The sequence below is a fragment of the Schistocerca piceifrons genome, chromosome 5 (assembly GCF_021461385.2).
Source record: "Schistocerca piceifrons isolate TAMUIC-IGC-003096 chromosome 5, iqSchPice1.1, whole genome shotgun sequence".
Classification (NCBI taxonomy): Eukaryota; Metazoa; Arthropoda; class Insecta; order Orthoptera; family Acrididae; genus Schistocerca; species Schistocerca piceifrons.
The window spans coordinates 105,787,112-105,801,182 of record NC_060142.1 but is presented as its reverse complement, the minus strand read 5'-3'; the positions used below and the strand labels follow the sequence as shown (position 1 = coordinate 105,801,182).

The following is a 14,071-nucleotide window of genomic DNA, read 5'->3' as shown; positions in this document are numbered from 1 at the left end:
CTCTCGTGGTGACGTTCTAGTCAGCGAACTATTGGCTGACGTCGTCTCACAGCCTTCTCTTCTCTTGCGTTCTTCATCTTCGTGCCAGAGCTTTTCGTTACGTCGGTACATTCCTCCCCCGCCCCCCTCCCCCCCAAAGCGACGGACCGTCGTCATGTAGGGAGTGCGGTCGACGGACGATCTCGCTTTCAACCCACCGTCTGCTGCAGCTTAAAACCCTGTAAAAGACATTACCATGCGGGGCATTCGAGGGCTGGATTCCCTCTCTTCTTCATCGACGAGTTTCACTGCCTGGGCTACTCTCAGGGTGCAACTTCGACGTGGAAGTTTCCCGCCGTTTCCTTGCTGTGTCGTCTGCTTGCCGTCCATACTGCTCGCCGTCCGGCCCTCCTCGCCGCCGCCTGCCGGTGCTCGCCGCCGCCGATGCTTGGTCGCCGCCTTCCGGTCCTCGCCGCCGTCGCCGCCTGCCGGGGCTCGCCGCCGCCGCCTGGTCGCCGCCTGCCGGGGCTCGCCGCTGCCGCCGCCTGGTCGCCGCCTGCCGGTGCTCGCCGCCGCCGCCACCGCCTGCCGGTCGCCGCCGTCGCCGTCTGCGCCGCCGTTTGGTCGCCGCCTTCCGGTCCCCGCCGCCGCCGCCGCCGCCGCCTGGTCGCCGCCTGCCGGGGCTCGCCGCCGCCGCCTGGTCGCCGCCTGCCGGGGCTCGCCGCCGCCGCCTGGTCGCCGCCTGCCGGTGCTCGCCGCCGCCGCCTGGTCGCCGCCTGCCGGTGCTCGCCGCCGCCGCCACCGCCTGCCAGTCGCCGCCGTCGCCGTCTGCGCCGCCGTTTGGTCGCCGCCTTCCGGTCCCCGCCGCCGCCGCCGCCGCCGCCTGGTCGCCGCCTGCCGGGGCTCGCCGCCGCCGCCTGGTCGCCGCCTGCCGGTGCTCGCCGCCGCCGCCACCGCCTGCCGGTCGCCGCCGTCGCCGTCTGCGCCGCCGTTTGGTCGCCGCCTTCCGGTCCCCGCCGCCGCCGCCGCCGCCGCCTGGTCGCCGCCTGCCGGGGCTCGCCGCCGCCGCCTGGTCGCCGCCTGCCGGTGCTCGCCGCCGCCGCCACCGCCTGCCGGTCGCCGCCGTCGCCGTCTGCGCCGCCGTTTGGTCGCCGCCTTCCGGTCCCCGCCGCCGCCGCCGCCGCCGCCTGGTCGCCGCCTGCCGGGGCTCGCCGCCGCCGCCTGGTCGCCGCCTGCCGGGGCTCGCCGCCGCCGCCTGGTCGCCGCCTGCCGGTGCTCGCCGCCGTCGCCTGCCGCCTGCCGGTGCTCGCCGCCGCCGCCGCCGCCGCCTGCCGGTCGCCGCCGTCGCCGTCTGGTCGCCGCCCTTCTCGCGCGCCGCCGCCATGTCCCAACCCACCACCACCACCACTATCATTTTCACCTCTCCCTCCGCTGCTCCAACCACCATCACATGGAGCGCCTCCTCCACCCCACTTCCCGTCCTCCCTTCTCTCCCTGTCCACCCCACCCCTGCACCACTTTCGGCTGTAACCACCCCCAACTCCTCCTCCCCTATCACTGTCGCCCCATCGACAGCTACTGACTTTCCGCCGCTCCCCGCACCGCCTCCGACAGGCTCCAAGCCAGCACGGATCTCTGCTCGGCGTTCCACAGTCTCAGTGACACCCACGCCCCCTCCGTCTGCGTCATCCGCTGCTCAGGGTGGTCCTGCCCCCCGCCATCTCCCCCTGCAACCCGTACCCCTGCCCCCTCTCCACCCGGTCATGCCCACGAAACCTTCAAAGCGCCCGAATGTTGACCCTTCCCCCACAGTCTCCTCCAAAAAAAACCCCAACCCCCATGACCCACCCACCCCTATGGACGTGGCACCGACCCCCACCCCCGCCCCGCCTACCACCCACACCTTTGTCCTCTCCAATCCTGACCCTCAATTCCTTGATGCCCGCTCCCTCACCCTCGCCATCCGGAAATACTACCCCAATGCTCCCATCTCCCAACTGATTCCTCGCAGGGACTCGGTCCTCATCAAATCCCCCAGTGCTTCCCTCCACACCGATCTCCTCTCCCGCATCCCCCGTATCCAATTTGGCCAGCGTGCAACCCTCACCCCCTACCACACCCCGTCCTCTCCCCGTCAGCCTCAACCTCCCCGGCGTCCGCCAACCTTCACCGCTGTGATCACACAGCTTAGCCCCGTGATCACGGAGGCTGAGGTGTTGGCGGATCTCAACTCCCGGCCCGACATTGAAATCCGCTCGGCCCGTCGCATCTTCAATGATGCCGGGCCGACTTTTCTCATGCGGATATTCACCGAATCCTCCTCCTCCATTGACCCCTCCTCACCGAGGGAGCCCTCATCTACAATCAGCACTATAAGGTGGACCCCTCCCGTTCCCCCGTCCAATCCTACCGCTGCCAACGCTGTCTCACCTACAACGACCACATTACCTCTGCCTGCAGGAATCCCCCTACTTGTCCCCACTGCAAAGCTTCCCACTTCCTCAAGCATTGTCCCAACCTCACCTCTCCCCCCTCCTGCAACACTTGCAATGAACCACATCCTACCTACTCCTCGAAGTGTAAAGCGAAACCTCCACCAGTAACCCCTGAGCTCACCGTGCCTGTCCGTCCTGTTGATGACCCCATCCACCCCAACAACTCGCTCCGCCCTCCCCCTACTGCTGAGGACATCATCCGTTTCACCACCATTGTGCTCCAAAACATCCACCCCTTCCAGCGCTCACACACTCTTTCCCAAATCGCCCTCGCTGCCCGTTCCATCTTCCATCTTACCACCTATGCCACATACTCCCACAACCAGGCCCACTTCACCTTCACCCCCCTCACCACCCTTGTCTAACTCTCCACTCCCATGGTACAACAACCGTACCGTATCCTGTACCACAACATTCGCTCCCTGCCCACCCACAAACTCCTCTTCCTCCACACCCTACGTCAGCACCGCGTGGATGCCTTCGTCCTAAATGAAACCTTCCTTCAACCCCGTATCTCCGTCTCCACGGCTCCTTACACTCTACACCGCACCGATAACCCGTACCCTCTCGCGCGTGGCGGAGTTGATATAGGCCACCTCAAGCACCTCCCTGTCCGGCCCCAACCTCTCCTTAACAATCCTGCCGCGCATCTCACCCTCAGCCTCTTCTTCCCCACCCTTACCATCACCTGTGCCACCATTTATGTCCACCCTCGCACCCCCATCCCGTACGATTTCCTGGCCCACACTGTCCGCACCTTCTCCACCTACGTGATTGCCACCGACCTCAATATCCACAGCCGTGATCCTGCCGACCTCCGGCGGTGGCATCAGTTTCTCACCACTCTCCAGGGACTCCTGGTTCCCCTGCCTCAGCACACCCGGCCCGAATCCAACACCACTCCTGATGTGGTCCTTGCCTCTCCAAACCTCCTTGGGCGCATCACCGCGGATGTCCTTGACCTCATTGGCAGTGACTTTGCTCCTGTCCTCCTCACTATCTCTAACGATCGCCATCCCCGCCACGCTCCTCGCCCTGACGTCCCTCCTAAACTTGTCCATGATTACTCCCGTGCCAACTGGGATGCCTACCGGGATCCCATTCACACCCAGATTGACGGCCACGACCTTACCCTCCAGTCTCCTGATGACATCGCTCGCGCTGCTGCCTTCCTGCACCAGACATTGTCTGACGCCGTCGCCACCCATATCCCCACCAAAGCCATCCACCCTCACCACCCCGCCCTGCCTCCAAAGGCCGTCCTTCTCCTTCGGGAGTCCCGCCGCCTCTACCGCTCTTTTCTCCACACTCGTGACCGGGATACACTTACCCGCCACCAGCAATTACAGCGACACATCCGCAACCTGCTTGTTGCGAAGAAACGCTGAGCCTGGTGCCAGACATGTACATAACTCAACACCACACTCCCCATCAACTCTTCCAAGTATTGGTCTGCTTTCCACCGCCTTACTGGGAACCGCCCCACCCCCCAGTACCCTCTCCTCCTTAATGACCGTCCCTTTCCTGACAACCTCAGTAAGGCCAACCACTTTGCCTCCCACCTCTCTGATGTTTTTTCCATCCCAGATGATCCCCACTTTGATCATTCCCTCTTCCCTGATGTCATGGACTGTACGAATACCTCTGTTCCTCCCCTTGCTCCTAGCTTCCAGTACTTGGGCCACACCCCACCTTCTGCACTTAACACTCCCATCACTACACAGGACATCAGCCTCACACTCCGCACTAAACACAACACTGCTCCCGGCCATGACTGCGTTACCTACCGCCACCTCAAACACTGCCCTCCCTCCTTCCTTTCCCTCCTTGCCACCCTCTACAATGTCATCCTTGCCACTGGCTTCTATCCCGACCTGTGGAAAACCTCCCGTATCCTGATGTTCTCCAAACCCAATAAGCCTCCATCTAATGCCTCTTCCTATCGTCCTATCTGTCTCACATCGGTGTTCAGCAAGCTCCTGGAATCTATCCTTTCCCAGCGCATCCATCTCCACCTCCACCAAAACCACCTCCTCCCAAACACCCAATGTGGCTTTCCACCTTCCTTCTCTGCTGATGACCAACTCCTCCGCCTCACTCATCTCCTCTCCCTCCAGCTTAACTCCCGTCGCTCCGCCATTTTTGTCTCACTTGACCTCGAAAAGGCCTACGACCGTGTCTGGCATCCCGGTCTCCTGTTTAAACTCCAAACCTACGCCCTTCCTATCAACTACATCTGACTACATCTGTCTGGTGGCCTCCTTCCTCTCCCACCGCCCCTCCTATGTTACCATCCATCATGCCCATTCCCACACCTTCTACCCCTCTGCCGGTGTGCCCCAGGGCTCTGTCCTCTCCCCTCTCCTCTACCTCCTGTACACGGCAGATATGCCCCAACCCCCCCCCCCCCTCCAGTACACCTCTTGCAATATGCTGATGACACCGCATTCCTCGCCCTCGCTCCTACCCTCCAACGGTCCCAACGCCTTCTCCAGAATCACCTTGACCTTTTTCCTGCATGGTGTAACCAATGGCTCTTGAAACTCAATCCTTCCAAGACCCAGGCAATCATCGTAGGTCGTACCACTCACTCCTTCCGGCTCCTGGATTTCTCCCTTACTGTCTGCGCACATCCTGTCCGCCTCACCCCCACCCTCACCTACCTTGGCCTCACCATTGACCGTCACCTCACCTGGATACCTCATCTCCACTCCATCCAATCCAAAGCCCACAACCGCCTCCGACTCTTCAAACTCCTCTCTGGCCGGACGTGGGGGTTGCACCCCTCTACCATCCTCCACACCTACAAGCCCTTCATCCATCCCATCCTCTGTTATGCCAGTCCTGCCTGGATATCTGCCCCCCCCCCCCCCAAATTCTATCAGTCCCTCCAGATCCTTGAGCATCATGCACTCCGCCTCGCCTTCCGTATCCGCCTCCCGTCCCCCACGCGGATCCTCTATGATCTCATTCCTTTCCCCCATCTGCTCCTATTCCTCGAACATATCCGCATCCTCTACACCTCCCGCCGTCTTGAACCCCCTCACCCCCTGGTTGCTCCTCTCCTCTCCCATCCCCGCCCCCTGCCACGTCTTCACCGTTGTGTCCCCCCTACCCTCCATCTCTACACCCTCCATCTCCTTTCCCAAGGTGGCTTCCGTCACCTCCCCCTCCCGGATGATGCCCTCTCTCCCTCCATTTATCCCTCCTATCAACTCTGATCCTCAATCCCCCTCCTTCCTCTGTCCTTTCCCTGGGCTCCCTCTTCCCCCCCCCCTTCCGTCCTGTTTTCTCCCCACTAAACCTCTCCCTACCTCCCTTCTCCCCCCCAGTCATTTTGTATTCCCCTCCTCTGCCTACCCCACTCCCTGTCGCGTCTGCCCCCCACCCCTCTTATGGGTCCTCATCCTCCTTCAGCTCCTTTCCCGGCTCCCCCCTTCGCTTTTACTCTCCTTTCCCCCTTTTTTTTGTTTTCCCATCTTCTGTCCAGTTTCCCCCCACCTGCTCTCGACTGTGGTGTCACTTTTGCCAACTTTTTAGTGCAGTGTTCCAGTGACTATTCAGTGTTGTTTGTCTTTCTCGTGTTGCGAACGGAAACCATGCTGTCGCTAGGTGTGAATTTTATGTCCTTTGCGAACAGAATCCAGACTGTCGCCGTGTTTTTTTAATTGTCTATTGTTTTCCCCGTCTGCTTCGTATGTATTTTTATTAGCGTCATCATCCCTGTGTTGTTGTTTTAAGTTCCACGATTTCTTTTCGCCTTGTTACTCTCTAAGTCTCCGATTTTATCGCCGTGCTTTTTATTATTTGTTCTCTTGATCTTTGTCACAAAATCTGTCGGCTGAAGAGCGGCATACTAGGCTGCTGCCAGCCCGCCCCCTTCGGGGGGAATTGAAATTCAATAAATGAAAAAAAAAAAAAAAATTACCATGCGGCGCGAAGCAATACTTGCGGCCTTTCTTCGGCGCCGGATTCTGAGGAGGGTGGAGCAGTGTCTGGTGAAGCCATCAAGCAGTTCCGCTGGCGATGGTCCATCTCGTGGGTGCGAACAATAGTAGGGGAGAAACAATTGCAGTGCTTGATGCCTGGTGTGTGCGGAGCGAACTTTGGCCGTCTGCTGCATGAAGGTTGTGACAAAATGTTCCGCTTTGCCGTTCGACTGTGGATGTAACGGTGCACTAGTTAGATGCTGTATGCCATTGTGTTCACAGAATGTTTCAGATTCATATGACGTGAACTGAGGTCCGTTGTCTGACATTATTACTGAGCCCTGCGCGGCTCTTGTTGGTGCCGTTTATTGCTTGTCATCTTGTGTTTACGATACTGCCGCCTTGTTTCTTATTCGATTTACTGGCGTCACTAAGTTGCTGGTTTGCCTGCCCGTGAGTGGCAGCAGCAGTGCTTATCGATAAGAGGACTGTCGTATTATCTTTGGAGCGACCGCTAGCATTTTCGGGTCGTCGCGTGTCGGCAGTTGAGTCTGGATGGAGCAGTAGTGAGGTCCGGACAGCTATGAGTTGCCTGACCGTTGCCGACACACGTGACTTGAGTGGGGACGACCTTCGTTGGTCGTTCGGTCAGTCGTCTCATCGGACGACGTGTATTTGGTCGCCGACTGACTCTGGGTTCTCTGTGTGTGTCGACTTGCATCTACATCTGCATCTACATGGATACTCTGCAAATCACATCCAAGTGCCTCGCAGAGGGTTCATCGAACCACCTTCACAATTCTCTATTATTCCAATCACGTATAGCGCGCGGAAAGAATGAACACCTATACCTTTCCGTACGAGCTCTGATTTCCCTTATTTTATCGTGGTGATCGTTTTTCTCTATGTGGGTCGGTGTCAAGAAAATGTTTTCGCATTCGGAGGAGAAAGTTGCTGATTGGAATTTCGTGAGAAGATTCCGTCGCAACGAGAAACGCCTTTCTTTAATTATTTCCAGCCCAAATCTTGTATTATTTCTGTGACACTCTCTCTCATATTTCGCGGTAATACAAAACGTGCTGCCTATCTTTGAACTTTTTCGATGTACTCCGTCAGTCCTATCTGGCAAGGATCCCACACCGCGCAGCAGTATCCTAAAAGAGGACGGACAAGCGTAGTGTATGAAGTCTCCTTAGTAGGTCTGTCCTGCCAATAAAACGCAGTCTTTGGTTAGCCTTCCACACAACATTTTCTATGTGTTCTTTCCAATTTAAGTTGTTCATAATTGCAAAACCTAGTTATTTAGTTGAATTTACGGCTTTTAAATTAGACTGATTTGTCGTGTAACTGAAGTTTAACGAGTTCCTTTAGCACTCATGTGGATGACCTCACACTTTGCGTTATTTTGGGTCAACTGCCACTTTTCGCACCGCTCAAATATCTTTTCTAAATCGTTTTGCAGTTTGTTTTGATCTTCCGATGACTTTATTAGTCGGTAAACGACAGTGTCATCTGCAAACAACCGAAGACGGCTGCTCAGATTGTCTCCAAAATTCTTTATATAGATAAGTGCCAAAACACTACCTTGGGGAACGCCAGAAATCACTTCTGTTTTACTCGATGACTTCCCGTCAGTTGCTACGAACTGCGACTTCTCTGAAAGGAAATCGAAAATCCACAAACGCCTTCCGGAAATACAGGAATACGGAATCGATCTGAAATCCCTTGTCAATAGCAGTCAACACTTCACGTGAATGAGCTAAGACGCCAGCAAACACAAAAAGGAAAATCCCGTGGCCGTTAGGCGCAGGGTTTGTTTGTAACTCCTCGTTGCCAATGTGGTGTGCTGCCCACTACTGCCCGGCCGAGACTGGCATGAGCAGCGCGTATATTCTCTTCCGCTAGAGGCCGCTCCTGTCGTGGTGCCGTCCTAGTCAGCGAACTGTTGGCTGACGCGTCGCACAGCCTTCTCTACTCTTGCGTTCTTCATCTTCGTGCCGGCACTTTTCGTTATGCCAGAAGAGTGTCCTCTTTATACGCCCTTTGCGTTAGAGTTCGATCAAGCCATATTCCAAGACAGCGAGGTTAATCTTCATGTTTCATGATCTCGTTAGTCATGCAGATATTCATATTTCTTTTGCGTCTTCGGTTATTTAATGCATGTTTATTCTGAATGTCGTGTCTGTATTGGGTTGTAGACGATGCCTTGGTGAATTGTTTCTACTTATCTAAATTAATGGACACTTCACGGAAATGTTGACAAATGAAAGATATACGATAGAAACCTGCGTTTTGCTGCTATTGTCGATAATTCGAGAAATTTGTAATATTTATGAACCACTGTATCTCAGTAACTACAGGGTCGAAAAACAGTTTGGACGTGTGAAACGTCCAACAAATTTAATGCTTTTCTAGTTTGTAAATAGGTTTGTTCGTACTAAAGTGTAATTAACTACGTGATACTTTTGAGGTATCTCTCTGCCTGCCGGACTTTGCTATGTTTAGGCGCAGCGCACCATTGTTGCTGACCTTCTCTCTAACCCTGCTGCTGCGCCGAGAAAAGCCGCAACAATGGTCGGCGTGCTGGCTGTCGGTGGCGCTCTGGACGTCGTCGCACTGTCCGTGCAGTGTTGCCAAATAAGCTACGACGGTCGTTCCGAAAGTAATGCCTCCTTTTCTTGTGGTGACTCCGGATGTCCGTGCCAGATGTCGTTGGTGTAGTGGTAATACTTGAACCTTCTTCTTTCATTTTCGGTTGTTTCCGTTGTTCTGCAGCAGTTGGTGCCAACAGAGAAGTGTTCTGAAACGGAGTCTGATATAGATGTGCGTATAAAACAACGATGTGTGATTGAATTCCTCACTGCTGAAGAAATTGCGCCGACTGAAAACCATCGACGCTTACTAAAGGTGTACGGAGATGATACAATAAACGTGAGCAATGTCAGGTGAAGAGTGTAGTATTTTCAAGGTGGTGAAAAGAGTGTGCATGACACACTAGAGGCCACGGGCCGGTCGACCCTACACAGCTGTCATCCTTCGCAGTGAAGAGCGTCTTGATCAACTCATCCGTGCTGATCGGCCGATAACAACCAGAGAATTGTGTGCAAAGCTGAATGTCGTCTGTAACGCCTTGGAAACAATGTTGGAACATCTTGGGTATCGCAAAATCCGTGTGCGATGGGTGCCGCGGATGTTTACAGAAGAACAAGAAACTCATGAAATGAAAATTTGTCGGGGCCTGCTGGACCAATATGAACCTGAAGGTGACAATTTTCTGAACAGCATCGTCACCGGTGGTATGTGGTGTTACCACTACGAGCCGGAATCCAAAAGACAGTTAATGGAATGGCGATATACGAATTCTCCATCAAAGAAGAAATTCAAGACACAGACGTCTGCAGGCAAAGTGATGTGCACAGTCTTCTGGAATAGCCAGGGTGTGGTTCTTTTGGATCTCTTGGAGACTGGAGAAACTGTCAATTCAGCACGCTACAGACTGACTAAGCTGAAAGCCGGAATTTCCAGAGTAAGGCCAGAAAAGAAGGCCAACTTTCACTTACAACATGAAAACACCAGGCCAAACTCTAGCTTTGCGACCACGCAATTCACTGCAGAATTCGGCTCGACAGTGTTGCCAGATGCACCGTACAGTCCGGATTTAGCGCCACCAAATTTCCATGGCTTTGGGACTCTGAAAGATGGACTGCGTGGCGAACATTTTAAGACTCGGATCCTGTTGTCAGAGCTGTAAGTAGTTAGTCTCAGCTGGTGCCCATTTTTACAAGCGCAGCATGCATGCTCTCGTTCTTCGTTTGGCAAAAGTGCATAACGAATGGTGGTGACTAGGTGGGAAAACGACAGTCCGTAGCTGAGATATTGCTCTATTTAGCTGTGCTGTTATGATTTATGTGTCTCCTGTAGTTTCCATGAATAAAAATGGGAGGCATTACTTTCGGAATGACCATCGCATTCCAGTGCTAATTCTAGCTTTCTAATGCCTTTTAGTTGGCAAATGATTGATTTACCTAGGGTCCGGATGTATGGCTTTTTTCACAATCATTTGGCATTATTTTACCGTGATTATGAAGGCGGATCCTACAGGACGAGACTCTATCATTGCACTTCGGGCATGTTGACTAAAAGAAAAATGTTTGTACTGAAATAAGATTTCAAGACACGCTTTAGAGTCCGACGAAAACGCATTATTAGACTGAATAAGAAAGCACAACGAAGCAAACTAATGCCATGCCGGTGTGCATTGCAGGCTCATCAGCATATGCATGCACAAAACGAGAAAAGTGACTACGAAATATAAACTGCTGAGAGCATTCCTGGAGAGGCTTTTGTACCGTAGCTGACATCGGCAAAGTGTCGCAACTTCGCAATGATGAAGGAAGCTGTTCTAAGAAAAGCAGAGTTTCGTTTATGGAGGTTGAATCTGAAATCATACAGATGCAATAGACAATATTCCAGCGACCGAACTGAGAAGAGGACCAGTGAACTTCTAGCTGTTTCCTAAGTGTAAGAAATAACTTAATATTACAGTGTAAGAAATAATGTACTATTCCAGTGTAGGTATTGTGAAGTTTGTCCATGTAAATATCTAGCACACACATTTCTGTTTTCACTGGAAGCCGAGCGAGGTTGCGCAGTGGTTAGCCCAGTGGACTCGCATTCGGGAGGACGACGGTTCAATCCCGCATCCGGCCATCCTTATTTAGGTTTTCCGTGATTTCCCTAAATCGCTCCAGGTAAATGCCGTGACGGTTCCTTTGAAAGGGAACAACCGACTTCCTCCCCCGTCCTTCCCTTTTTCGATGAGACCGATGACATCGCTGTTTGGTGTCTTCCCCCAAACACCCAAACCCAACTGTAAAAGAAAGTTATGTGGAAGGAACTCACATGAAGATGTTTATTTAAAGACATTTTTACGTCAAAATATCCTGTCTTCTTTTTTCAATAGCTGATATTTTACGTACACATCACAGAAATAAAATAAGTGCAAATACAGAACCGCACAATAATACACCTTCCTTTATTACAGCCTTTTTTCCGGCTTTTTATTGCAGATACTTTTAGCTTATTTCGTTGTGGCTAGTTGGCAACACTGTGTCCGTGAGACTGTCTTGCTGGAAAGAAGCCCTTTCCCAGAATCAAGAAACATGATGTGGCCGCACAGACATGCCCACTGACTGAACAGTATCCTGTCCTCTCGGGTGCTAGGCGCGCAGAGCACTTGGGATCCAGCAGGGCGTCGAGTGTGGTCCTCATGAACCCCTAGACGCCGTAATAGCGTAGCAGCGGTTGGGTACTGTCTAACCCGAGCAACAGTGTCACGGTCGACAAAGCGCAGTCTCAGCAGGTCGCTTCAGGGTCGCCGTCTTTCTTACTTTCGGGAGTCATAACACAATCTTCTTACAAACGAACAACATATAAATACATAAAATAGCAGATGTCAGTCTCGGCGCCTTCAGGAGTCACTTGGAGATCCCACCGTGAGCTACTTCTGCTTCTTTGAGAGAAAGAGACAGAGAGAGAGAGAGAAACTGCAATTTGCACCGTAGCAGTAATGAATAATGTCGTAAGTGGTGCTTCCCCAGAAGTGCGATGTTCCATATCGTCCCCAGCACATTTGTTACTTCGTCATTCAATTGCTTCCGCATTAGGACGGCAGATGTATGGATTACTGCTTCTTGCCGTACTGTCACGAAAGAGAATATGTAACTCTTACCTGTTCCACTTCTGGAAAACGATATGCGAGGGAAGAAGGAGTTCGTTGTTTTTCGTTAAGTACGTCAGAGGTTTCAGAAGAAGTCTGATTGAAAACTATAAGGCATTCAGAAACGATACCCACACCAGTGGACAAAGCATTCCTCAACGTTTCTACGCAGCGTAGCGTAATTGCAGAGCGCAGCACAGGGGGTGGGAGGGTTTGCCAGAAGACATAGACGACTCATCCGCTTAGTATTGGCGCTACGAATTACACTCATGCTCATAAATTTAGGATAATGCTGATACATGGGTGGTTTGCGGGTTTAAATCACCTCAGGGTATGACCCTGCGGCTCATTTGACCTGCGTCGCACGGGGCCACTGGCATCAGTCCACATACGCAGAGGTGTGTTGGTGCATGTCAGAGTACGGTGCAGCGAGTAAGTGTGCAGACGTTTTCAGATGTGCTTATGGTGACTGTGTGTTGAAAGTGGCTCAAAGAACACGTATTGATGACATTATGAGGGGTAGAATGCTAGGGCGACAGGAGGCTGGTCAAATGCAGCAGGTCGTAACACGGGCCCTCCGTGTGCCACAAAGTGTGAGCTCAAGATCACGACAACGATTCCAGCAGACAGGAAACGTGTCCAGGCGTTACAGTACGGGAGGTCCAGAGTGTGCAACACCGAATATCTCACCATCAGTGCCCGAAGACAGCCACGGAGTACTGCAGGTAGCCTTGCACTGGACCTTCCCGCAGCCACTGGAACAGTTGTCTCCAGACACACAGTCTACAGACGACTGAACAGACATGGTTTATTCACCCAGAGACGTTGAAACGTCCCCTTAGAAAAATTATACATGACTGTGCTTAAACTGACACACAATATTTTTAGCGCAACGCAATCTGACTTTCAATAATCCCTACAAAAGAATGGCCCTGACTAACATTAACCTATACCTTTCATGAATCACTTACCTCGCAAAAATCTTCGTTACTCGAACTACTGCAATACAGCGAGAGCCACTACTGCCAGCTAAATAAAAGATTCTAACTACTGAACTCACTAACTACTGATAGGCATAGTTAGCAAGTGAAAGATTTTGATGAAGAACAAACAATGCATTTACCTTAATAGTGTTCAAAAGTCATAATATATATATATATATATATATATATCAGTTCATGACATCCAGTCTTACAAAATTTACTCTCTCTGATGGACACAAGTCCAGATCATCCGCTCTCAAAACTCCGCTATCTCACTCCCCACATCCACCACTGCTGGCGGCTCACCTCCAACTGCGCAACGCTACAATAGCGAATATTACAACAATGCCAACCAGCCACAGACTGCACACAGCGCATCCAGTGATTTTCATACAGAGCGCTGCGCGGCGTTACCAACATAAAAACCTAAACAGCCTACTTACAACGTGCAAGGTGCATTCCACTAAGCTTTGGTCACAGGAGAGCCCGTAAAGCCTGGTGCCAAGAACACAGTACAGTGGTCCCAGGTTATATTCACGGACGAGTCCAGGTATAGCCTGAACAGTGATTCTCGCCGGGTTTTCATCTGGCGTGAACCAGGAACCGGATACCAACCCCTTAATGTCCTCGAAAGGGACCTGTATGGAGGTCGTGGTTGGATGGTGTGGGGTGGGGTTATGATTGGTGCACGTACACCCCTGCATGTCTTTGACAGAGGAACTGTAACAGGTCAAGTGTATCGGGACGTCATTTTGCACCAGTATGTCCGCCTTTTGAGGTGTGCAGTGGGTCCCACCTTCTTACTGTTGGATGATAACGCACGGCCCCACCGAGCTGCCATCGTGGAGGAGTACCTTGAAATAGATGATATCAGGGGTATGGAGCGGCCTGCCTGTTCTCCAGAATTAAACCCAATCGAGCATGTCTGGGATGCTCTCGGTCGACGTATCGCTGCACGTCTTCAAA

At 52.9% G+C, this 14,071-nt stretch overlaps 1 protein-coding gene across 1 annotated transcript; it reads left to right on the top strand.

Moving 5' to 3' along the window:
• The first annotated feature begins 423 nt into the window (after positions 1–423).
• Positions 424–9,044, top strand: LOC124798770 (atherin-like). The gene is made up of 2 exons (XM_047262300.1): positions 424–957; positions 8,874–9,044. Exons 1-2 carry the CDS (start codon positions 424–426, stop codon positions 9,042–9,044), a joined length of 705 nt encoding a protein of 234 aa, XP_047118256.1.
• Positions 9,045–14,071: the final 5,027 nt, after the last annotated feature.

Excerpts from the sequence above, each read along its gene's own strand:
- LOC124798770 (XM_047262300.1), top strand. The coding sequence starts at position 424 with ATGCTTGGTCGCCGCCTTCCGGTCCTCGCCGCCGTCGCCGCCTGCCGG. Across the intron at positions 958-8,873 it reads TGCCGGTCGCCGCCGTCGCC|GTATCTCTCTGCCTGCCGGA; the intron begins GTCTGCGCCGCC and ends GATACTTTTGAG.